The sequence below is a fragment of the Hordeum vulgare genome, chromosome 6H (genome assembly GCF_904849725.1).
Source record: "Hordeum vulgare subsp. vulgare chromosome 6H, MorexV3_pseudomolecules_assembly, whole genome shotgun sequence".
Lineage (NCBI taxonomy): Eukaryota > Viridiplantae > Streptophyta > Magnoliopsida > Poales > Poaceae > Hordeum > Hordeum vulgare.
The window spans coordinates 383,814,170-383,839,225 of NC_058523.1; the positions used below are offsets into that span (position 1 = coordinate 383,814,170).

The window sequence follows — 25,056 nt, forward strand, 5'->3', positions numbered from 1 at the left end:
GTTAGCCTTGGTGGGCAGGTGATATCGGAGAGAGACACGTTTCGATACTTGGGGTCCATGTTGCAGAAGGATGGCGATATCGATGAAGACGTGGGCCACCGAATCAAGGCTGGGTGGATGAAGTGGCGCCAAGCTTCTGGCGTACTCTGTGACAAGAGAGTGCCACAAAAGCTAAAAGGCGGGTTTTATAGGACAGCTATCCGACCTGCGATGTTGTATGGCGCGGAGTGTTGGCCAACCAAGAGACGACATATCCAACAGTTAGGTGTAGCAGAGATGTGCATGTTGAGATGGATATGTGGCCACACAAGGAAGGATCGGGTACGGAATGACGATATACGAGAGAGACTTGGGGTGGCACCGATTGAAGAGAAGCTGGTCCAGCATCGTCTCAGATGGTTTGGACATATTCAACGGAGGCCACCGAAAGCGCCGGTGCATAGCGGACGGATAAAGCGTGCTGAGAATGTTAAGAGGGGTCGTGGTAGACCAAACTTGACATGGGAGGAGTCCGTTAAGAGAGACCTGAAGGTTTGGAATATCGAGAAAGACTTAGCCATGGACAGGGGTGCGTGGAAGTTAGCTATCCACGTTCCAGAGCCAAGACTTGGCTTCGAGATCTTATGGGTTTCAACTCTAGCCTACCACAACTTGTTTGGGATTGAAAGGCTTGGTTGTTGTCGTTGTTGTTGTTCTTGCCCCTCGTGAACGCACCAAACTGTCCGCTCAGTCTGTTGAGTGTGTCTTCTTAGGTTATAGTGATGAGCATAAGGGCTATCGTGTTGGGATCCAGTCAGTCACCGAATGTGTATTTCTCAGGATGTGACTTTTGATAAGTCTCGCCCTTCTATCCTCGTCCATCTTCCTCGACCTTCTCAGTGGAAGATATATCTTTCCTCATTTTTCCCGACACACCTATCACTCCTATTGAGCCCTTATCCATTCGTCCTACTGCCCTTGCTTCTCCGACTGTTGCAAATCTGACGCCACCATCTCCCATGATTTCCACACCTCGCTTGTCATAGGATTCTACACCTTCATCCCCGGTGTCTTCTCCATCACCTTCGCCTATCTCGGTGATCCCTCCTCGTAGTCTTGCATCTTTTCCTCAGTATTATACTCGTCGTCCGCGTAATGTGGATGTGTCTACTAATGTCATGTCTTCCTCGTCTCAGCCTACTTATGGCTTGCGTTCTCGTCCGCTTCCGCCTGTTGATCGCCTTGGTTTCCCGAGCGCTGGCGCTGCTTTTTGAGCCAGCTTCTTATCATGAAGCTATTGTTCGTACTGAAAGGCAGTTTGTGATGGGCGAGGAGCTTGCTGCTCTTGAGCGCACTGGCACATGGGATCTTGTTTCTCTTCCTCCTCATGCCCGTCCCATCACTTGTAAGTGGGTCTACAAGGTTAAGACGTGCTCCGATGGTTCTCTTGAGCGTTACAAAGCTCGTCTTGTGGCTCATGGCTTTCAGCAGGAGCATGGTCGTGATTATGATGAGAATTTTGCTCCGACGGCCCATATGACCACTATTTGCACACTTCTTATCGTGGCCTCTGTTTGCCACTAGTTTGTGTCTTAGCTTGATGTTACAAATGCCTTTCTTAATGGTGTGCTGCCTGAGGGGGTTTACATGCAGCCAATACCTAGGTATTCTATTCCTGATGGTATGCCATCTTCATCGCTCTCTATGGCCTTAAGCAAGCCCCTCGCGCCTGGCTTGAGCGTTTTGCCTCCGTGGTGATTGTTGCTGGTTTTTCAACTCGCGCTCGGACTCTTCTTCTATATGTTGATGACATGATGATCACTGGCGACGACCCCAAGTATATTGCCTTTGTGAAGGTTCGTCTTAGTTAGCATGTTTTTTTGTCTTGGCCCTCTTCGCTACTTTCTTGGGATTGAAGTCTCTTCTACCTCTGATGGTTTTTTATTTTCAAGGAATATTATATCTAGTATCTTCTTGCTCGTGCTGCTCTTACTGATGAGTGCACTGTTGAGACTCCCATGGAGCTCGATGTTCACCTCCATGATCTGATGGTGACCCCTTGTCTGATCCGACACGTTACCGTAGTCTTGTTAGGAGTCTTGTCTATCTAGACATCACTCGCCCAGATATCTCTTATCCATTTCATATTCCGAGTTAGTTTGTCTCCACGGAGTTATGAGCTAGTTATGAATTTTGTGACGCGGAGTCAACTTCTAAAAAGCATGGACATGGCTAAACTTGCCGAATCGCCGTGCTGATACGGCACGACACGGGGACACGCTAGGACACGGCTGGACACGCCTATAGGTCCTACCCAAGGACTACCCTTCATAGGGGACAAGGCCCTTAGACAGTTCCGACTGAACTAAGGACGCCCCCATCATCCAGTCGGCGACGGTCCACTCGGAGCATATCTAACGTGCCGACTGGAATCCACTCTGTACATCGTAACCTCCCAGGAGGGCAACGGTCATACGTTTTCATACACCATAACTAGCATTTAAGGCTTACGTTACCAGTAACGCCAGCATTTACTCGCCACTACTCCACCCCTGTCCACCGGACCATTATGAAGGGCAGGGCACTCTATATAAGCCGCCCTTCACCACTGGTACAGGGGTTGGCACTTGCTGTAATCCCTGAATACACTCGACACAAAGCTCCCAAGAGCACTGAGACGTAGGGCTTTTACCTCCACCGTAGAGGGGCCTGAACTCATACATCCTCGCCGTAGCTAAGGCTCTGCCCATATACTTTCGTACCCCGTACTCACTGGACTCTTCTTTTTGGGAATGCGTGAACATGGATTCCCAAAAAGAAATCGGATACTGAAGGAAGATGGAAGAGCAAAGATACTTACGCTGAGGCGACCGGAAGAGCGATCCTCATCCGAGGCAAAGCTTTCTGAGGTTTAGACCCGCTGGGTTTAGCCACCTTGGACGGCTGATCCACGGGCTGGGCAGAAGAACCCCTGGTTCTCTTCACACTCCGAGCACTCCGGGCCACGGGAGGAGCCGGCGGAACAGCGGGGTCATGACGGTGCTTGGTTCGGCGTTCTGGTGGTGAGGGTGACGAGCTCTGCTCTTCACTCTCCTCCTCCTCCTCTTCTGTTTCCTCCTCCGTCTCCCTACTGTCAGAGACGTACACGGCACTACCCGCGCTACCCTCCATGCTGCCTTCTTCTTCCTCGACAGGATCCCCACTTGAGACTGCAGAATGCCAGTTCGTCCACTCCTGCACAAACACAGTCGGCAACGTCAGTCGGCGAGACAAGAAAAGCAATAAAACTGAGAAAGTTAAAAGCACTCGACAATATGTACTCACCTCATTCGGAGGAGGATTTTGGGCGTGGAAGGCCTTCACCCGCCGAGCTCCCACGGGGTTATCACATGTGCCAGTGATGCTGCGGACCCACGCACCCACGGTCTCCTCGCTCACGTCTTCAGGATGGGACCGAGTGGTATCCGAAGGCCCCGTGTAATGCCACATTGCGTGGTCTCGGGCCTGGAGCGACTGGATGCGTCGACCCAGAAAAGTCTCCAACAGGTCCATGCCGGTGACTCCGTTCCGGACGACGGTTATCAGCGCGTCGATCAAAGGCTGGGTCTAGGCTTTTTCTCCCTTAAAGAGCGCTAGCTTCCTGGGAGGGCCCGGACGATCTAAACTAAAGGGTGGTAACCCACTCGGAGCATTCGGGCAGGCAATGTCCTGGCAATAGAACCAGGACGATTGCCAGTTCCTAACCGACTCGGATAGCTGAAGGGAGGGATAACTACTTTTCGTTTTCTTCTGAAATCCTAAACCCCCGCAGAGCTGGAGGATGTGTGTCTTATCATCAGACTGGCTAAGTTTCTTAACCGTTTGAGAGCTAGTAAAGAAAACATATTTGAAGAGCCCCCAGTGGGGAGGACATCCTATGAAACACTCGCAGAGGGTGATGAATGCGGAAAGATGAGCTATCACATTCGGCGGAAAGTGATGGAGCTGCGCCCCGAAGTAGTTCATAATACCTCGGAAGAAAGGATGGGGAGGCAGGGAGAAACCTCTGGCCACGTGGCTGAGCAGCAGGACGCGCTCCCCCTCCCTCGGCGCCGGCTCCATCTCGCCTTCCGACAGCCTCCAAGACTTATCGACGACCATGCCGTGCTCCACCAGCTCCAGCACGTCGGTCTTCCTCACCGTGGAGGGGAGGAAGTCCCCCTGGATCCAGCCCGCCGGCAACGCCCGCTTCCGCCGCTGAGTGGAGGCCGCCCCCTTTTCTTCTTCTTCGCCACAAGCTTGCTGGTCTGCCCCTTCGTCATGGCGAGGGCGACGGATCCGCAGAGGATGAGGGGAAGGAGGTGGCTAGAGGTGTGCAGGGAGTTGCGGGGAGGCGAGATCAATGGGAGGAAGACGAGCAGCGCAACAGGAAGGTCCGCCAGGAAGGCTTTAAAAGGCCTCCGACTGAGTCACCTACAGGTGGGCCCAAGATCTTATCCTCCCAACCGGCTGCTGCAAGATTAGTGGAGAAGATCGCGGCGCGGTAATCGAGGAGGCGAAGTCTACTCGATGGCGATGACGTCATCCCCGCTGAGCGCGCGGCAACCGAAATTTGAGAATCCTGGAAAATCCGGCGCTGTTAGTATGACCGGTCTCGTCGAAAGATTCCGCGGAAGCAATCGGTCCCTCACGGTTCGTTTCGCTTGCATATTCACTCGGATCACTAGCCGCAAAGATAAAATGGATCGAGGCAGACAACGCTAAGATCACCTCAATACCAGTCGGCTCCAAACTCCGGACATCACTTCATCGTTCCAGCCCCGATCCATTCGGGGACTAATGATGGGGTTATAGTCCCAGGGTAGGGTCATAGGTCTGCCCTATAGGTCCTAACCAAGGACTACCCTTCATAGGGGACAAGGCCCTTAGACGGTTCCGACTGAACTAAGGACGCCCCCATCATCCAGTCGGCGACGGTCCACTCAGAGCATATCTAACGTGCCGACTGGAATCCACTCTGTACATCGTAACCTCCCAGGAGGGCAACGGTCATACGTTTTCACACACCATAACTAGCATTTAAGGCTTACGTTACCAGTAACGCCAGCATTTACTCGCCACTACTCCACCCCTGTCCATCGGACCATTATCAAGGGCAGCGCACTCTATATAAGCCGCCCTTCACCACTGGTACAGGGGTTGGCACTTGCTGTAATCCCTGAATACACTCGACACAAAGCTCCCAAGAGCACTGAGACGTAGGGCTTTTACCTCCACCGTAGAGGGGCCTGAACTCATACATCCTCGCCGTAGCTAAGGCTCTGCCCATATATTTTCGTACCCCGTACTTCTACTGTCAGACTTATACCCACGACACTTCCCTATGCTGATTGACCGCTCAAGCATGGTACTTTTGCTGACTTTATTTGTTGTTCCATGTTGCAGGGTATCCATTCAGTCTTGCAAGGAATTCTAACTTTCAGGCAGCCATGGCATATTTATATTTATTTATTTCTCGTTTTTCTGTTTCTAACTCTATATTACATGGCATATTTATTTTTATTTTTATATATACTTGTCGTGTCCCCGATGGGCTGTTTTTGGAAAATGCCGTATCCCGTGTCCCCGTATGCGTGTCGCCGTGTCCGTGTCGCCGTATCCATGCTTTTTAGGTCAACTTTAACCTTGACAAACCAAAAGAGCCAGACTGCAGATTTTTTTTTAGTTATGTTAGCTTGTCAAAATTATACTCTTAGTTATATAAGGTCAGCATATTGCATTACACCCTGTTTGGATGTTGGAACTGGACTTGGAATTCAGGAACTGAAATTGAGTCTTTTGAATATCAGCTGTTTCTGCAAGATTTGCTTGCTCGAAGGCTGCCCCCACTTCCTCTCATATCCGATAACGTGTCATTGTCAACCTCCGCCACCGGCCACCAGTCAGCCCCTGTGTCCCCTTGACCTCCACAGCCCCCCTGCCTCCGTCTACCTCTACAGTCACTCGCCTCATCTTCTTCCTTCTTCCCTTCTCCACCTCTGGCCGCCTCCTCTATTCTCCTCTCTGGCAATGGTTGCTTCTTCCTCCACCTTTGAGTTACTAGGTGGTGATAACGCTCAGGTGGCAGCCTGTGGCACTGACTGCAACCAGCGAGATCTCAAGTACATCCGCCATCATGAACTGTTTCTTCCCCCTCCCTGTCTTCGGCTCAGGTGGCAACAGCTCACAGCCTCCGCCGCCAGCCAGCTCCCACCACCTCTTCTGCTGCCACCGGGGAGCATTCATGCCGAAGCCACTCGACCACATGTGTGATTCTATTTCTCCGGCAGCCAAATATGATTTGGTTTTGGGTGGTGACCTATATGTTATCTGTGGATTTTTTAGCAACCAAACAGAAAGTTGAATTGTAAGCCAATTCCATTTCAACTTGGAAACACATAGGGCCTCCATTTTTACAAACTCAATTCAACTGTGGTATCAGAACCCAAGCAGACATTTAGTAGAAATAATTCAATATCCATTTCTACTCCAACAAGAAGAAAATTAGAATTAAATTTCCTCCAAAAGTCCAAATTCAAAACTACAGTTCTTGCTATCCTTCGGAATTCACATACCACACCCTAAGATATTTGGGTCAAGTTATTACTGCCTTTGATTTTCTATGTCTCTAAAAACATCTAGCGGATCTTATTAAAGTTATTCCTTCAACAGTTCACGATGTTCCTTTGTATGAGCAGTTGAACACATTTGGACTTGTTCCTGAGATGCTTTCTACTCTCTCAGGTGGTACTAGAGCAGTGCCTACCTTCACATGCCCAGCATTCACCACATGCCAAATTTCCATGACAAAGGAGGTTCATGATGTAACTTACTACCGTGCGGTTAACTTCCATCGTTATTGCAGTATGTAAGAAGGGTATAGACCATAGGATTGCCTCAGCAACAAAATTATATGTAATTGCTGAGGCATTAGGCGGTTCCTTCTTAACCTGATGTTCAATTTATCTGGTACGGTTTTGTGCTGACCCTTCATTTTTCTTCCATTGGATTTAACTAATTCGAAATATATATTTTCCTCCCTTCCTCAATATAGACTGCCCGAAAACACGAAGTTACAGAAAAGCACTAGCATATAAGTTCAATGTAGCGCAAAACAAAGTCAAATACTAATCGGACTAATGCTGCAGATTAGTACATGAAGATGGAGGGAAATTACGAACTCATACCTGCTCTAGAGAGAGATTCAACTCTCTTGCGATTACAAGACAATCTTTGAAAGGAATTCTCCCCTCCTCACTGATTTTTGTAATACGCTTTTGTAACTCCCGTCGTTGTTCAATAGTCATTACTCTACGAGAACTCCATGAACGAGGATGAGAAACCTGCATGGAACATGGTACGATATAAAGCATGATAAGCTACAACAACTGCCAATGCCGGAAAATATTATTTCCAGATTATATAATAAAAAATGGCAATCGGAAAAATGCTTGCAGCTGGCAACATTTATGATAAAATTGAGCATACTAGCAAGGAACTAAAAAGCACATGTCAGTATGGCAATATCGAGATCCTGGAAAGCAGGTTTTGAAAGTGCTGACACTGTTGACTAGATTTGGGCAGCAGCAATGCAACACCAAATCATGAATATCGATGGAGCAGTTAACAGCAGCAGCAGCAGCCAAATATGATACTGAGATATATTCAGAGGGTAAAATTGGAAGGCCGTGAATTTATAAAACAGACAAGCATTGCACGTTCAAATGAACAGTGTTGAACCGGTAAGGACCCAAGCCCATCTACTTTGTCACTTAGGGCCCAAGCCCATGTGAGCAGACTAACCTAGAAAGGGGCATCAGGTCCTCCCGTTCCTGAGTCAGTCGCCACACAAGTGAGTCCTCGCGCGAGTCACCAGACAACACAGGAAAGAACTCCGTCTGAAGGTACTCCCGATTCAACATGGTAGAGGAAGAGGAGCCAGGCGAGGTGCAGCTGCACCAGGGGAGAGTGTGCTGCTGCTGCTGCTATGTTGAGCCAGGGAAGAGAAGAAGAGGTCTGGCGCTGCGCTGAGCCAGGGAAGGGAAGAAGGGTAGCTGCTGTGGATTTTTTTTCTCCCCTTTCCTCTTCAAGGGTCAATCTGTTCCTGCTGGAGCTGCTGCAGTGCTGTTCCTGGAGCTGCTGCTGTGCTGTTCCTGGAGCTGCTGCTGTGCATCTGACTTGCTGATTTGCTGCTGTGTGCGGCTGCTGCTGTGTAGAAGAAGTGTGGCTGTAGTGTTGCTGGAACAACAAAGATGGCTGAACCAAATGCTCTTGCTGATGCTTTCGAGAAGCTCGCTAAGATCCTCGCAGAGTCCAACTCCAACTCTAGGGCCATCGTTCCTCGACAGGAAGTGGCTCAGAAGCTCGAAATGTCACCCCTGGACATGAAGCTAAAGGGGGCCACTAATTATTTGAACTGGTCTAGGAGGGCTTTCTGGGCTGTGGAGCAGAAGGAGCTTGATGGATATTTGTTGGGCACCGTGGCAGAACCAGGAGACAAGAGTAGTGCAGAGGGAAAGAGGTGGAAGGTCATCCACTCTGTACTTATGGTGTGGTTGTTGAACTCCGTGGTACCCTCCATTGGACGCTCTGTGGAGGGGCTATCCACACCTGCTGAGATATGGACGATTCTGTCCATCCAGTACTCTGGCAAGGGCAATGTCATGCTCACTGCTCAGACTGAGGACAAGATTAGGTTGCTGCGCCAAGATGATGGCATGTCAGTGATGACATACGTGGCAGAACTGCAGGCTCTGTGGGCAGTGATGACATACGTAGCAGAACTACAGGCTCTGTGGACTGACCAGGATAACTGTGATCCCCTGGAACTCTATGACGTGGCTTCAATCGAGTCAGGGCACAAGTGGATGGCACGCAGGCGTGTGCTGAAACTTCTGGCTAGCCTCAAAGGTTGCTTTGATGGCAGGAAGGCTTCCCTGCTGCACCAACCTAGTCTGCCTACCATTCCTGAGGCTATTGCAGCGATGACTCAAGAGGTGCGCCTTTCGCTTGAGCATGCAGATGTGAAGGTTGTGCCAGCTTCCACATTTGCAGCCACTGAACGCATGGAGTGGGGAGATCCCAACAAATGTCATATCTGTGGGGCAGTAGGACACTGGAAGAGGGAATGTCCAACTCGTGGCAGAGGCAGGAGATACAACAGAGAGGGAACTAGCAGAGGCAGGAGTGCTAGTGGCCGAGGAGGATACTCAAGAGACATGGGGTCAGGCTTCTAGGGGCAGAGGTGGCTACCCAGGGACACTCAGGGGGTCAGAGGGCTCACATGGCCATTGCAGGAGACACTGGGACGTCAAAAGGCAAAGATGTTGCTGCCTATGGAGATTTTGCTCACTGGGCCTCCACTGATGAAGGTAATCCGGAAAGAGCATCTCCTGCTACTAATGAGAGTGCACCAGAGTGGGTTCTTGACTCTGGAGCATCTAAGTATGTTGCTACTAAATCCTGCGTGTTCGAGTCTTACAATAAGCATCCTCCTCACACGGGTACTATACAAACAGCTGATGGCACAAAACAACCTGTCATAGGGGTTGGTACAGTAAAGTGCACTCCGACCATCATCCTATCCTCAGTTTTACATGTGCCAACTTTTCCTGTCAATTTGGTCTCTTTCAGTGCTCTCATTGATCAAATAGACTGTCGTGTGATCCTTGACAAATTCAGTTGCGTAGGGGGCTCTGGTACATGGACCAGGAGATGCAGCCATACTTGATGTGTGTCGCGACCATGGAGGACAAGGAGAAGGAGGCGATGATCCATCACTGTAGGATCGCGCAATATCTTTTGATAAGATGAGTAGAATCTTTCCGGATGATATGTTTGCAATAAGCGAGGGCAAGTTGACATGTGATGCTTGCGAATATGCCAAACACACTAGGGTCTCATATGTGAGTAAGGGGCTTAGAAGCATATCTCCTTGTGTTGATTCATTCAGATATATGGACGTGCCTAGTTGTGTCAATGAATGAAATGAAGTACTTTGTTACATTCATCGATTGCTATGCTCATATGGCTTGGCTTTATTTGATGCGTCAGAGAGATGAGGTGTTTAGCTGTTTTCAGAATTTCCATGCCTTCGTGAAGACTCAGTTTCAGGTACAAGTGCAGGTGATCAGGACTGACGATGGTACAGAGTATGTGAATAACACCTTTGCGGCATTCTTGTCCGATCAAGGTATTCTTCATCAAACTTCATACCCCTATGATTGTGCAGAAAGGAAGAATAACACCTTTGTGGCAGAAAGGAAGAATCGACGTATTCCTGAGGTTGCTCGGTCATTAATGTTTACCATGAATGTGCACAAGTTCTTGTGGAGTGAAGCAGTTATGATGGCCACATACCTGATCAACCGAACACCATCAAGGATACTTGGCATGAAATCTCCGTGTGAGCTAGCATATGGAGAAACTAAGTTTATCATTCCCCCAAAGTTGTTTGGTAGTACTCCCTCCGTCCCAAAATTCTTGTCTTAGGTTTGTCTAGAAATGGATGTATCTAAATACTAATACATGACTAGATACATTCATATCTAGACAAATCAAAGACAAGAATTTTGGGACGGAGGGAGTACTTGTTTTATTTGTGATCATCGTCCTTCTGTTGGGAAACTTGAAGTGTATCTTTCTAGGCTATTCTTCTAGTCAGCAAGGGTATACATGTTGGTGCCCCTCTGAGAAACAAACGTAGGTTTGTTAGTATGGATGTCACATTTAGGAAGTTTGAGCCATTCTATGGTGAGCCAACTGATCTAAGTGTGTTGTTTCAAGGGCTTGACCATTCACACTCTGTGCATGTCGTGGTATTCTCATGGTAGATGCCATGGGGTGGCTAGAAGAGGTGAGAGCAAGGCTACGGTGGAGATCCGGGACGGGATTGGGCAACATCACACGGTGGTTTACCCAGGTTCGGGGCCCTCGCGGGGAGGTAACACCCCTAACCCTGCATGTCTGGTGGTGTATATAGTGGTACATGGTTGCTCCTGGAGCTGTCTGGAGGAGGAAGGAGGCTTTGAGCTCTCCTCTTCTCCTGAAATGTGTGTGAGAATGAGAGGGAGTGAGGCCAATGCCATGGGAGGGCTCCCTGAGTCACCTTATAAAGGGGTGCCCAGGGGACAAGGGGTGGCCCACATGGCCTAACTACACTATTGGAGGTGACGCATGATGCAAGCTATAGTGTGTCACTATTGGAATGGACATGCGAGGTGATGTGTGACACAAGCTAGTGCGTCACTATTGGTCAACAGTGCTGGACTATTAGGACGCACTGAAGTGACGTCGTTATAGTGTCTTCATGTCATGTCCGATGGGACGTCGCGGTTGACCTTGCGTAGCAGGCCGGCTGGAGCAGCCGGACGGGGAGCTGTCTGGAGAGCCGGCCGGAGCAGTTGGGTGGTGGGTGGCCGGACCGAGGGGCATTGGCCGCCCCGATGTTTTGAAATGTTGTCTTGTCCTCTTGAGCCTACCAGGGGGTCATCCCCCCGACAGTGTTGGATGGTCAAAAGGGGGAGAAGGTTGTATCTAACACTCGGGAGGATTTTGTGGACACCAACATTGATGTTGATGTGCAGGTTCAAGTCCAACCAATTGTGGGTACAATTCCGGTTGGTACTCCCACTGATGGTGATGTGCAGGTTCAGGTCCAGCCAACAATGGGTTCCATTCAGATTGGGAATCTCCGACTCCCTGTTCGAGATCGATCTGCGGCAGGAGATACCCCTAGTGTACTCTCGACGATGGCCACAAGGGCCACAAGTGCATGACTCATCTAACACTCGTTTAGTATATTCTCGGTGGCAGCCACAAGTGCAGGGGGAGCATCAAGGCAGTGGTGCAAGCTCATATGACACAGTGGAACTGCCTATTGCGTTGCGAAAGGGGACACATGAAGCAACACAGAAGACTTTACCAACATTGTTTTTTGATGATCATGACACTGGAAATTATGTGTCTTATGAGGCTTTGTCTCCTTCCTATAGTGTTTGTTGCCTCTCTTCAAACTGTATCAATCCCAAAGGATTGAAAGGCTGCAAAGCAAGATTTGAAGTGGTGTGAAGCAATGATAGAGGAGTTGGAAGAACTGAGAAAAAACAAAACATGGGTGCTAACCACATTACCGGTAGGAAAGAATGCACTGAGCTGTAAGTGGATCTATACAGTGAAGCGGAATCCCAAGGAGAAGGTAGAAAGGTCTAAGGCCAGATTGGTCGCCAAAGGATATAGTCAAACTTATGGAATTGACTATGACGAGACGTTTGCTCCCGTCGCAAAGATGAACACAATAAGGATATTGGTCTCCTGTGTCGCAAACTTTGGGTGGAAGTTGCATCAATAAGATGTCAAGAATACCTTCTTGCATGGTGAGTTGAAAGAAGAAGTGTACATGGAGATACCACCAGGTTTTGGTACTTCGGAAACCACGGGGAAGGTATGTAGGCTGAAGAAATCCTTGTATGGTCTGAAGAAATCGCCAAGGGCATGGTTTGATAGGTTCAGACGTGTTGTCCGTGGTATGGGGAATGGTCAGTGTAACGGTGACCACACGATGTTCTATAGGCACTCTGATCGGAAGATCACCATCCTTGTTGTTTACGTGGATGACATTCTCATCACTGGAGATGATAAGGAGGAAATAGAGAGATTAAGGGTTGTCTGAGTAAGGAGTTTGAGGTAGAGGATTTGGGCAACCTAAAATACTTCCTTGGCATTGAAGTGGCTCTGACAGAGAAAGGAATCTCTATGTGTCAACGGAAATACATCTTGGATCTCTTGAGTGACATGGGCATGATGGGATGTCGTGCTGCCTCCACTCCTATTGAACAAAATCATCAAGTGACAGCACAATCAGGAGAGCTAGTGAATAAGGAAGATTATCAAAAATTGGTTGGGAGGTTATTGTACTTGTGTTATACCAAGCCTGACATTACGTATGCTATGGGGGTGGTGAGCAGATACATGCATGAACCAAGAAGTGGACATCTTGATATTGTGCACAGAATTCTGAGATACTTGAAGGAGACTCCGGGTAAAGGATTGTGGTTTGGGAAGAGTGAACAACCTGATGGCTATAGTGACTCTGATTGGGTCTGTTGTCAAGATGATAGAAGATCAACTTCTGCTACTGTGTGTTTGTGGGTGGAAATTTGGTGTCATGGAGAAGCAAGAAACTGAATGTTGCGTCTAGATCAACAGCAGAAGCTAAGTATAGAGCATTATCTCAAGGGTTGTGTGAGATGCTTTGGGTGAAGTACATACTGAGCGAGTTGAAACTTCTAGGAAGGGATCCTTGAGGGTGTGATGTGACAATCAGTCAACTATAGCCATTGCTAATAACCCAGTTCAACACGATAGGACAAAACATGTGGAAATTGATCACTTCTTCATTAAGGAGAAACTAGATGCTGGAATCATCAGCCTTACTCATGTCAGCTCTAGGCAACAGTTCGCAGATTGTTTAACAAAGGGACTGGAAACAAAGGACCGTAACTTGGCATGTGACAAGATGGGAGTGATAGATATCTACCACCCATCTTGAGGGGGAGTGCTGAACCGGTAAGGGCCCAAGCCCATCTACTTTTGTCACTTAGGGCCCAAGCCCATGTGAGCAGACTAACCTAGAAGGAGGCACCAGGTCCTCCCATTCCTGAGTGAGCCGCCACACAAGTGAGTCCTTGCACGAGAGTCACCAGACACAGGAAAGAACTCCATGTGAAGGTACTCCCGATTCAACAAACAGGGACATTTTAGCTGAAAGGATCTTACAGGCAAAACCATTTACCACAACCAGAAAGGACAATGAAATGCAGGACGTGTAGAGAATGAAACATAGGTTAGTGTAAACAGAACTATACAGTTAAGTCAATGATGCAGCAGTCAAATTTTGATAAATATATGTTCACATATTATTTTCAAAGTACATAACAGGATAAGAAAGCAAATGAGCATTTAAAGATGGTAACAGGTAAACCAACATTAGTAAAATATTACTCTCTTTGATCCATAATAAGTGTCGTGGTTTTAGTTCAAATTTGAACTAACAACAACACTTATTATGGATCGGAGGGAGTACTATTTTGAGACAATATTGCAACAATGCACAGCAATGATAACCAACCTCAGGTACAGAACAGCCAGGGAAGGCACTTAACGGCTCAGTCAAGCCAGCTGTCAGATAGCAGTACTCTAATGTTTCCCAGTAAGCATCAACAAACTCCTGCTTTGAAAGCACAAAATCATGCCGAATTTTTGGTCGATGATTCAAATTAACATGGGATGGTGGAAGAATTCTTCGTATTGGTTCTTCAATGTAAGGCCTGAGCTCCATTGAATGTGTAGGCGCAGCATCTGATGGTACACCTGACTCATCTACAAGTTCATTTGCAAGTTGGAGCAACTAGCAAACAAAGCCACAGAAGTGCAGAACTGGGTCATTACAAGTCTGTTGTTCCCTATGAATTAAGATATCATGGAAGTTGAATTGCAATAAACAAGAAGTTGACTTTGTTAAATAAGAATATGCATCAGGCAAATATCAACCTAAAAGAACTTCACGTTTGTATTCTTAGTTTTTTCCTTTAGAAAGGTCTAATTTTCTAGATTCTCGCAAACATCGAAGACAAAGAACATTACCTTGAGCTTATCTAAAATATTTATTAAGCGTGAGAGTCGTCCCTTAGCATGAGTGTCCATGAGCTGGTCGTATTCCTTGGTAGGAAGCTCTGAAAGCACCTTAGTTATCATGTTATCGATCTTCTTGGCTGATCCCACAACTTGTAGAAAGAGTTCGACAGGCATTTCATTTATAGCTGCTGCCATCGAAAATAACTGAGATGATTGATTAAGGTCCTTGGCATGTTGCCCTTCTTTGGCATAACCAACTGGTATGCAGCAACCTGGCAAACAACTAACATATACCCACAGAAATTTATGGAACAGCTTCACCCGGATCATTTTTGCACCTATAAATCCATTGGCATGCATAGCTTCTATTATTAACGGTTTGTTATCTTTAACTCTGCGTGAAATCCTCAGACCAGGTATGGCTGTCTTATGTTGATTTTGCTTCAGTTTAGCTGCTGCACCAGAACGAGTTTCAGTGTCAAAGTTCCGCTGCCTCATCCTAATTTGATCAACAAGTTCCGGTGATAAGTCCCCAACAGAAGAATGCAGTATTACGTCAATGAGACGATTGCGGGTGTAGTTTGTAACCAAAGGGACACTGACTTTGATACATTTACAGCTGCCCTCTTGCTGAAGCTTATTCAACGTGCGAGCCAATGTTTTCCTATCCATCATTTTGCCATTTTCCTTTTCAAGTCTCTCTAACCATTTATGTAACTCCACCTTTAGCACAAATTTCTTTTTCTGCAAACGAACAAAAGGTGCAACACAATGAAATGCAAGAAGACATTCAAGTGTGCATGAACATGCATGGACATGAACGTGTGTACACAAAAGAACAAAAAATGATGTTACTTCTTGCAAGTCCGACTAAGATAAAAGTATGAAGCGCTTTCATTTATTACAAATAAAAACAATGAAGAGGAATAAATAAATGATAAACATGAAACATTGTAAAAAAGAAAGAAGGATAATAGTCTTGTACTAGTACCATAGAGCTGAACTTCCCAGATAGAAGCATGCTGGTATAAGGAATATTGAGGCCAAAATCCACAGGCTGACATAGTTTTATATGCGATAATGTAGACTCCTATAAGCCATTCTAGTTTATTAGCATCACCAGAAAGCATTTTACCATAGATATACCCACCTACTTGTTCATTTTTACAATTTGCCGTGAAATTCTGGTGGTTTTTATTGAATCAGAACATACTAGAGGCCATGCAACCATCCAAATATCACATGACACATGGGATACACAGGGACACATCCATAACAGTATATCACCTACAGTGACGCCACAGTGAGGAAAGAGGGAAGCTATTGTTAAGAAAGATGGAGAGAAACCAGACGAGGCTGTCTGCTAGATCACATTCATCTGTGGCTGCTGACATGTCACGAATTCAAGAGAAATTCATGAGAAAATGAGATAAATGATCCCTACAAGAGTGTCTTAAGATGGTAGAATGACTTATAGATGAGTCAACGTACCCGAATAACTTAATAGGGTGGTAAGTGACAAAAGGAGTGACTTCTAGGGAAGGGGGTTGGGTTTCTTTTTCACTAAAAGAACTCTTAATGAACACATTTCAGCAGTTTCAAATGTTTGGTGCACAAAGCGAATAAATAACTGAAGTCCTATTAAAAAGGGTAAAATGAGAAGGGATTTTGTGGCTTATGATACAATTGCTGAAGACAATATATTGCGCAAAGTAATACTTACAATTAAATTAAATTAATTGTTTACTAGTATTTACAGAAGCTTAGACCATGTCATGTTCCTGTAAATTATAAAAAAAGTGCACGAAAATGGTTACAATACATAAACTGAGCTCATGTTTGCAAAAGCGATGCAACTAAAGGTATGTAAGTAGGACACAGACGATGTTAATGTTTGTGTGAACTTGTGAAGTGCATCAAGTCAAGAGCAAGGGTTACTTCATGCCACAGATCAAGCACGGTAAAAGCAGTAGTTTAGGGCACATTTGTATTTGAACAGATGGTTCATATGAAAAAAAAAACTGATTGATGAATGCTTAGCAAGCACCTTCAACATGTGTAGAATCCTTCTCTGGCGTCGATCATCAGAAGTTGAAGGGGGGCACCGATGCTTCTTCCGACCCAAAGCAAGTTTATCTAAAAGAGAAGAGAAAACATGTGATTATCTGCAGTTAACTGACCAGTATTTCCTCTCTACAACCCATATGACTAAATATGTGGTTTTGTGCAATCTACACATTTTAATAACATATCCATGTATTTTGAGGTTTATTTTTTGTAATTTTCTACCAAGATTTATTCAGGTTGGCTGGCACAAAAGCAGCACCAGTAGATTTGCATTTCAAAGTTCTTTTTACGATCATGAGTTTGCCATTACTAAAAAAAAAATCTGTGAAATAAATTAATGGTCAAGGTTAAAGAAGACCATAGACCATTATAAGTCAAACTGTGTCTTAGAGAAACAATGGAGAGGCTGAGAGGGTACATACAAAAAGGGCAACAGATAAATAAGAACAGGAAATATTTTGTAAAATCAAGGTTGCTGCAATACTTGTTGATTGCAGACATATTAGGTAAGAATTACCTAAATGTTGCAAATATGTAAAAATCATGAAAGAAGTTTTGAACTATCTGAAAATTTAGGGTAGAGGGTGTTCGAAATTTCATAGTATTTTTTTTTCTTCGAGAAAACGCAAAGGACCTTTGAGTTTCATTTCATTGAAAAGAGAGAGTTTAAGGTTACAGCCCTCCTAGGAGGCAAGTTTACAGGCCTTGAACAGGTACTAGTGCACGTCCCAGGTTGGGGGCAAGACTACTCTAATTCCAGCAGCGCCTGCCACATCCCAGTCTGGCCTCCTCCTTGATTCTGCCAACTAGCACTCGAATGGAATGGCGCGCACCGTTCGAAATTTCATACTCGCTCCGTTCCTAAATATAAGTCTTTTTAGAGATTCTACTACGGACTACATATGGATGTATATAGACATACTTTAGAGTGTAGATTTAATCATTTTGCTTCGTATGTAGTCCGTAGTGAAATCTCTAATAAGACTTATATTTAGGAACGGGGGGAGTAGTATTCAGTGAATATAGATTGCATAGTGTTCACAGATGATATGTCTTCTTCATATCACACAAATGCAATGGACTGTGATCTTGAAATGTTTTATGTTTGTAGAATATACCCTTCCATATGTGATAATTTTGGGAACTCATGCACATGATTTTGTTGGATCTACGAGTGGTCATAACTCAAAGCTGTGGAAGCCAATGATAATTAAAATTTTGTGGACAAATAGTCAAATACCATAAGCTTTTACGTCAGCTTGCACTTCACAAACAAATGTAAAGCACGGAGGGAATACACAGTTAGCGACAGGAATTTAGATTACTGCACCTTGTTTAACTAGTTGGGAAACTCCAACACAAGCTTCATGGCTGCTTTGGAGAGAATGTCCAACTGGCTCATCATGGCATTCCGCTTCATACAAGAGTTCATTATTGTTGCCATGAGGGCTATGAGAATCCAATCCTCTAGATGGAACTAGTGACCACGAATCGGAACGATTGACATGATCACCTGGGAGCGCCTCAAAACTTTGGAGAGCAGTACCAGATTTGTAGTGCAAAAAGTCTTTTGAAGTCCAAACTCGGTACTGAGATGTCTTATCTGAAACTTCAGCATCCCAAGTCAAATTGAATCTTTGGCGCATGGATGACACTCTTTTATGAAGCCTTCTTGAATTCTTATGCCCGAGACGTTTGCCAAGCTGGTTGTATGTAATATGAGAACACAAGTTACTAATTTCAGGAAATACAAAGAACTAATATGCCATACTAGATGAAATAAACAACGCCAAGGTGTATTACATAATGATGTGCACTAAAGATGCCTTGTATATTCACCACCAACAACACATTGTTGGGTTCATAGTGCAAGGACATTTTGTGGCATGCAGCTAATTTTTTATTAGAAACCACAATCAGAAGGCTATTTTATTGGCAAGAATGTTATGCCATAAAGAAAAGATCATGTGTCATTTTTAAGTTGGGCAGTAAATGAAATTTCAATAAATAAATTCGTTAAGGCCATGCAGTTAGAAGCAAGCAAAAAAAAGTACTAATATATATGAGCCATGTACGAGCCACAAATAGGCCTGCTAATAAAACATTAAGACACCTGTTTATATCCAATTATACCAGAATTCTGCCAGCAGTGCCGTATGACACTCTGACTAAAACTTTTTAACAGATGTGGGTAGCAAACTAGCAATGGATAGTCTGCAGGCCACTATACACATTGTACTCCTGATAGTGCAGATGTTAACTGCAGCTATGATTATTAACATTGGAAGTCCTTTTTGACTGGGCAATGGAAATTCTCACTTCCTTGAATATGGATTATGGGGATTTCTCATAACGATGATGCAAGCCATATAGGTACTGAGAAAGATATTTAAGTGGATGAACACTATCCAATCTGTTGTAGCACATCAAAAAAATTAAGTTTAAAACTAAAGTAAGCTGTAAAAGTTGTTTTCAGGAGCCTGTCCTATCTTGACGTGGGAAATTATTTATGTCCTCCTAGATGCTAAATTAACTAAGCAGTTGCTAAAACAACCAAATCCCTCAACATTTCAATCCGGTTTTGACTTGTTACTAGATTCAAGTATTCAACTATCAGAGAAAAGCGGTACTCCTGGAAATGAAGCAGAATAACACTGCAATGTGTCAATGCTATGAAGGACTGTGGCACACTGTGTGGTACCATTGAAAAGTTCAGAGAAGTACCTCGACAAGGGTTATACCTTTTGACCCTTCAGCTTTGATCATATCATATATACAGTTCTCTAATGGAAGCTCCATAACTTGATCAGTTGCCTGGCGTCTCTCGCCAATTTTGTAGTCTTGGGTTGTACTTTTTGACTGGAACTCAACTGGATCAAATTTCTTCAACAAGCGTAAACAGCGAACAACCTGAAAAGGGTCTAGCTAGTTCATTAACAAAGTACGCAAAAATACAACAAAGTAATAGAGTACAGCAGGGCGGAGCATTGCAGTTGAATACTCTGCAGTCTTATGCCAAATATATTGTGTTCTTGCAGCTCTGAAAGAAGCATTGCAGTTGGAGAATGCCCAAAAGGTGGATGAAACTGCTTGAATTAATAAGGCAGTTCATAATCAGTTAATCACTAAGGTCATTCATGGTTTTATTGATAAAGCATGATGCAGTGACGAGTTCTTAGTTGTCTACCCATGGTATTATTGTTGTTACATATGTATGAGTTCATAGTTGTCTATCCATGACTGTATCTGTCATGGTGGTGTCTCTAGTCTGGCCTTTCCTGTCTTTGAATTGGATTGTACTGCCTGGGCTCTGGAATCACCTTATGTGTTCTGCTTCTGTTTATTTGATGAAATACAGACCTGGGGCTTGGGGGGAATTGAATCTTCGATCTAAAACAATATGCAAGTTTCCAACAGGAACTGAACAAGGGAATGGAATAATGCTAGTAACATTAACTAGTGCGGCCTAGCACTCTGGAGTTATTGGAGATCCCAGGGAGAACAGACTTCCAACAGACAGATGGTTTGCTAATTAGAGATTCAGGGAACCACAAGAATGAACCCTAAAAAATATAAAATAATGGCATAAATAATAACTGAAAATAACAATGAAACAGGAGGAAACATTGACATCACCTTATCATCAACTTTGGCATCGAATTCTTCAACAAGCTGCGCATCTCTTAACCTATGCAATACCTGAAGAAAAAGAAATCTCAAAACGCTCCATAAGGAAGGAAATAGGGAAATAGAGAACATCTGCAGTAACCAATAATAAACAAACCTACATTTCTCCATGCTCTGTGTCCATATGCCATCTTGTAATCCAGATCAACTTTTATATCTGACACAACGAGAGCCTACAGGGAAATAATTGCCCCAGGTTAGCAAACATGCAAATCAGAAACAAATCAAACAGAGTATCAAATGGAAAAAGAAGAGAACAATTAACCTTTCCACTGGCATCTTCAAGTTTTTCACATATGGCTTCCATTGCTGGAAGATAATCATGAACAGATATGTCATTCTTCAAATTTACAGCAAAACCTCCATCTTCTTGCAAAGCAATGTTGGTCTCTTCATTGCTCCCCAGTACTTCTGGTTTTGTAATCTCAATTCTTTGTTGTGAATTCATATTCATGTCTTTGGCATATCGGGACAGATATAATGAGTTGGTGTTAATAACCTGCTTATTATGTGAAACCTCTTCCCCCTCAGCCCCATTGTCTTTCACCTTTATGAGAGCTGACCGCCTAACTATGAGCCGCTGTGATACAAGGCTTTTTACAATAAAATGGAAGTTGTTTCCTTTCATGTGAAATTTTTTGCATAGATCATTCTGAGTTACACCAACAGTCCTATTATGACAAAAGGTAAACAAATATCGCAGGCGTTATTACCGAAGTCATGATATCTTGTTGCCAATTTGCAATTTCATATAGTATGGCGAAGAAAGATAAAAAAAAAAAACAGTAGCAATTCTGTTGGAGAATGTTGATTCTGCTAATTTGCAGATGGAATGATGCCAAGTTTCAAAAAAAAAAACGCAGGGTGTTAAGAAAACACATGTTTAACAAGCAATACACCCTTAGACTTCCGTGTTTAAATTTGAGAAATAAATTTTATGTTACCTAAACTTGGTAAGTGAGAGAAAGTAGTCCTGAAACTTTTAGCGACCAAAGAGAGATGCCATGCCAACTTTTACCAAATCAAATCTATCACTTGACTTGGTTAAACTTAAAAAAAACAGGCTTTAAACCCCTTAAAACGTGTCCAGGGGAGCCAATGTTGGCTGGAACTTATTTGACTGGCAAAGCAAGATAGCATGGAAACTCTGGCACAGCTGAACCTGCTATTTGGCATGTGTGGTCGTGTATGTGTGTGTGTGGGAGGGGGGGGGGGGGCAGTAAAATCTGATAATTTCCCGACGGACCAAAATAATTATATAGCATACACATAACAACATCCCAAAATGAGGTTCATATATAACACCGAATAGAGAACATTCTCCAATCTTCATAACTAAAATAATCACCGGGACATGTAACATAACTGACTCAATATTCAGAAGCTCCTAAGCCCGAAGAATTACAAGGCGTCGGCATAAATGTACAAAGACGAAGGGGGGCAGAAATTCAGCACGGATTAATAGAAAACGAAGGGGAGATAGTAAGCAAACAATATGATACTTTGCGTAAATGTACATCGGAGCGCACCTGCTTGCCCCGACAAGCTCTAGCGCGGCCTTCTGGACTGTACTCAGCTCCGATTTGGCGAACCTGTGGTCATACATCCCAAGGAAGTTGTCCCTGAGCGGCGCGCTCGACACCAGCCGCACGCCCCGCCGCTCGGCCTCCTCCACGTCCTTCTCCGCCGGGTCGCCGGGAGCGACGGTCGATCCATCCCCATTGCCCACCACGAGGCTGATGACGGGAAGCGCGAGAAGGCGAGCCCACAGGATGCGCTTGACGGCAGGGCCGAGCGGGAGGCCGGCCGCCTCGAGCGCCCCGCGTAGTGCCGGCCAGAGGTCGGTGACGGGGATTCCGTAGGAGAGGCGGGCGCACACCTCCTCGAGCGCCGCCGAGATGAGCGCGTCCATGCCCCGCAGCTGTTTCGTGTTTCGAGGGGTTAGGGTTTTGACTCTAGCAACATCGGTTCGACACACGATGGGGACTGTGGACTGTGGAGTGTGATGTCGGGGGGGAGGAAGCTTACGCGCTACGACGAGTTGAGAACGTTCGCCGGTGGCCGCGCCGGCGCAGGTGACGGCGAAGGCCGGTGAGAACGCGGTGATGGTTATAGGGAGTTGGACCCGTCGATACGTTCTGGGCTTACGGCCCAGGTAGGCCCAGCCCAACACTGGCCATTTACAAAGCAGACTTCTCTTGTTCTGTACTCTGTACTCTGTGGGTCTGTGTACTCTGTCGCCCAAAACCTAAAACCCCAGACCTTTGCTGTGATCCAATTCCACCCCCGAAAATGGCAGCCCTCGCCTCCCTTCTCCGCCGCCGCCGCCCCGACGTCCTCCTCCGCACGCTCTGCGCCACCACCACTGCGCCCCCGCTCACATCCTCGGCCGCCAAGACCCGCCTCCGTCGCGAGTACGACGCCGACCGCGCCGTCTCCCTCCTCGAGGCCATCGACACCGCCTCCCTCTCCGCCGGCTCTACGCGCCATGCGCTCTCCCTTGCCGCACGCCGCCTCACGCGCGCCGGACGGCTTGCTGATGCCGAGGCGCTCCTCTCCTCCCACATCCCAGCTTCCCCAACAGAGCCGCACCTCTCGGCCATCCTCTGCTCATACGCCTCCGCCGGCCTCCCCGAGAAGGCCCTCGAAGCCTTCCGCTCCGCCGTGCCGTCCCTCCCGTCCCCCATCTCCTCAATGCCCTTCAACGCCCTCCTATCGGCCTTCGTCCGGTGCCGCCGCCACCGCCGCGTCCCTGTCCTCTTCGAGGAGCTCTCCAAGGAGTTCTCCATCACCCCCAACGCCACCTCCTACGCCATACTGGTGAAGGCTCACTGTATGGTCCGCCATGACGCCAAGGCGCACGAAGTGATAGCTCGGATGCGTGAGGAAGGTATCTCGCCGACCACCACCATCTACACCACAATGATCGATTCCATGTATAAGCAGAAGAAGATAGAGGAGGCCCAGACTTTATGGAAGCAGATGCTGGAGAGCGGATGCAAGCCGGACCATGCAACATATAATGTGAAGGCCATGCACCACGGACTCAGTGGCAAGCCGGAAGGTGTTCTCGAGGTTATGGCGGAAATGGAGGCCGATGGAGTAAAGCCAGACACCATCACCTACAATTTCCTCATGACTGGCTATTGCAAAGTTGGGAAGATGGAGGATGCCAAAGCGCTGTACCATTCGCTAGGTGACAAAGGGTGCTCGGCAAATGCAGCCACATATAAGCACATGCTGGCTGAGCTGTTTGCTCATGGCGATTTTGATGCCGCCTTGGAGGTTTTCAGGGAAAGCATGAGCAAGCACAAGGTGCCAGACTTTAAGACAATGAAAGGATTTGTTGAAGGATTAGCAAAGGGAGGCAAGGTGGCTGAGGCGAAGGAGATTATTTACGTGGTGAAGAAGAAGTTCCCTGATAATATGCTGTCTGGGTGGAAGAAGCTGGAAAAGGAACTTGGGTTCGGCTCAGATAACGGAGATACAACCCTTCACGCAGAATGTACAGCTGAAGAACCAGTATCTGAGGCTGAGCCTGCTACCACTGAGCCACTTGAACTCAAAGATTCTGCTGCTGAGGAAACGGGTGTGTCAGAAGAATCTGATGATGATGAAACGCCTTCACCTGAGACATCCACTGATGAGGAAGTGCCGCGGGGTCCTGCTTAATTGAAGAATACTGTGTTTCAGTTTGGTTAGAATGTTTGAATTGAGCGCATTCTTAGCATTGAAGAATCGTTAATGCTGCTTTGGGGAGAGGTAAGCACTAGGCCATTCTGGATAAGGACTCTTGGTTGCTAACGTGAATAAGTTGTAGGATTATGTCACTTCGGAATTAAGAGTTGGCTGTTACTGTGAGCAGTGTGCACGATGTTAGGAGATATTGTTCTGGTGATACTTGTCTTTAATTAAAATCATTGGGCATTGCCATTTTTGTTGTTATTATGGTTTTGTGTATCCAAGTTTACTTTGTATCAATAGTACTATGGATGTCTGAATTATTATTAGCACAGAGTGTGCAGTGAGACCAGCACCAGTGCAAGTGAGTGAAGTGACCGCTTCACACCATTAACAGTGTTGGTGATGGTACTTTTATCTTCTCATATCACGGAGTAAGAAGAGTTGGGTTCCTGCTTTGCTTCCATGAACTACCTGTGGTAATAAGAAAACTGCATTGCAGATGGTCTAATGTTTTGGAGTTTTGTGTAGTAAGTTAGTATTTCAGGAATCTGCAGCTGTCAGGTTTACCAAATTCTGTAAATACCTCGTGATCAAAGAGCCCAAGAAGTATTGTAATGCACATTTTCAATGTAACTCTTGTCTTGCGATGGCATTGCATAATTAGAAGAACGGTAAAATGGGAATAACTTGGTAATTTGGGCACTCGGCATTTGTTTTTAAACAGCTAAATATTATACCAAATACTTTCTGGAAGATCAGCAAGACATTAGGGACAGAAAGTGACGAATCCAGATATCCTATTTTGCAGGTGAACTGATACCAGCACCGATTCACGGTTAATGATGTTGGTGTTAGTTTAACATCGGCATTGTAGGAGATTGTATGCCTTTAGTGTCTGGTTAGTGGTAATCTATTTGTGTGTGTTTTTCTTAATACAGTGTTAGTTCTATGTTAACCTTCTTTTAGGTAATAATAGCTGCTTCAGGA

General features: G+C 45.8%; 2 protein-coding genes across 3 annotated transcripts in view; one reads left to right on the top strand and one right to left on the bottom strand.

Moving 5' to 3' along the window:
• The window catches only part of LOC123401298, a 36,269-nt gene extending 13,799 nt beyond the window's left edge, over positions 1-22,470 (bottom strand). Inside the window, exons 1-11 of one of the 2 annotated variants that reach the window (XM_045095073.1) lie at positions 22,414-22,429; positions 21,915-22,306; positions 20,651-21,056; positions 20,487-20,558; positions 20,335-20,397; positions 19,423-19,608; positions 18,029-18,401; positions 16,679-16,767; positions 14,641-15,375; positions 14,126-14,404; positions 7,185-7,340 (exon numbers count right to left, since the gene is read on the bottom strand). In XM_045095073.1, coding sequence (XP_044951008.1) covers positions 7,185-7,340; positions 14,126-14,404; positions 14,641-15,375; positions 16,679-16,767; positions 18,029-18,401; positions 19,423-19,608; positions 20,335-20,397; positions 20,487-20,558; positions 20,651-21,056; positions 21,915-22,297 — 2,742 coding nt within the window. In that variant the 5' untranslated portion in view covers positions 22,298-22,306; positions 22,414-22,429. Of the gene's footprint in view, positions 1-7,184; positions 7,341-14,125; positions 14,405-14,640; positions 15,376-16,678; positions 16,768-18,028; positions 18,402-19,422; positions 19,609-20,334; positions 20,398-20,486; positions 20,559-20,650; positions 21,057-21,914 lie in introns of both variants that reach the window. The other variant, XM_045095072.1, reaches the window with a different exon arrangement.
• Positions 22,471-22,616: 146 nt separating this feature from the next.
• LOC123401299 (pentatricopeptide repeat-containing protein At4g36680, mitochondrial-like) lies at positions 22,617-24,330 on the top strand. The gene has a single exon (XM_045095074.1). It carries the CDS (start codon positions 22,678-22,680, stop codon positions 24,055-24,057), a length of 1,380 nt encoding a protein of 459 aa, XP_044951009.1. The 5' UTR covers positions 22,617-22,677; the 3' UTR covers positions 24,058-24,330.
• The last annotated feature ends 726 nt before the right edge of the window (positions 24,331-25,056 follow it).

What these genes read in the sequence shown, in the direction of transcription:
- LOC123401299 (XM_045095074.1), top strand. Translation starts at nt 22,678, where the DNA reads ATGGCAGCCCTCGCCTCCCTTCTCCGCCGCCGCCGCCCCGACGTCCTC.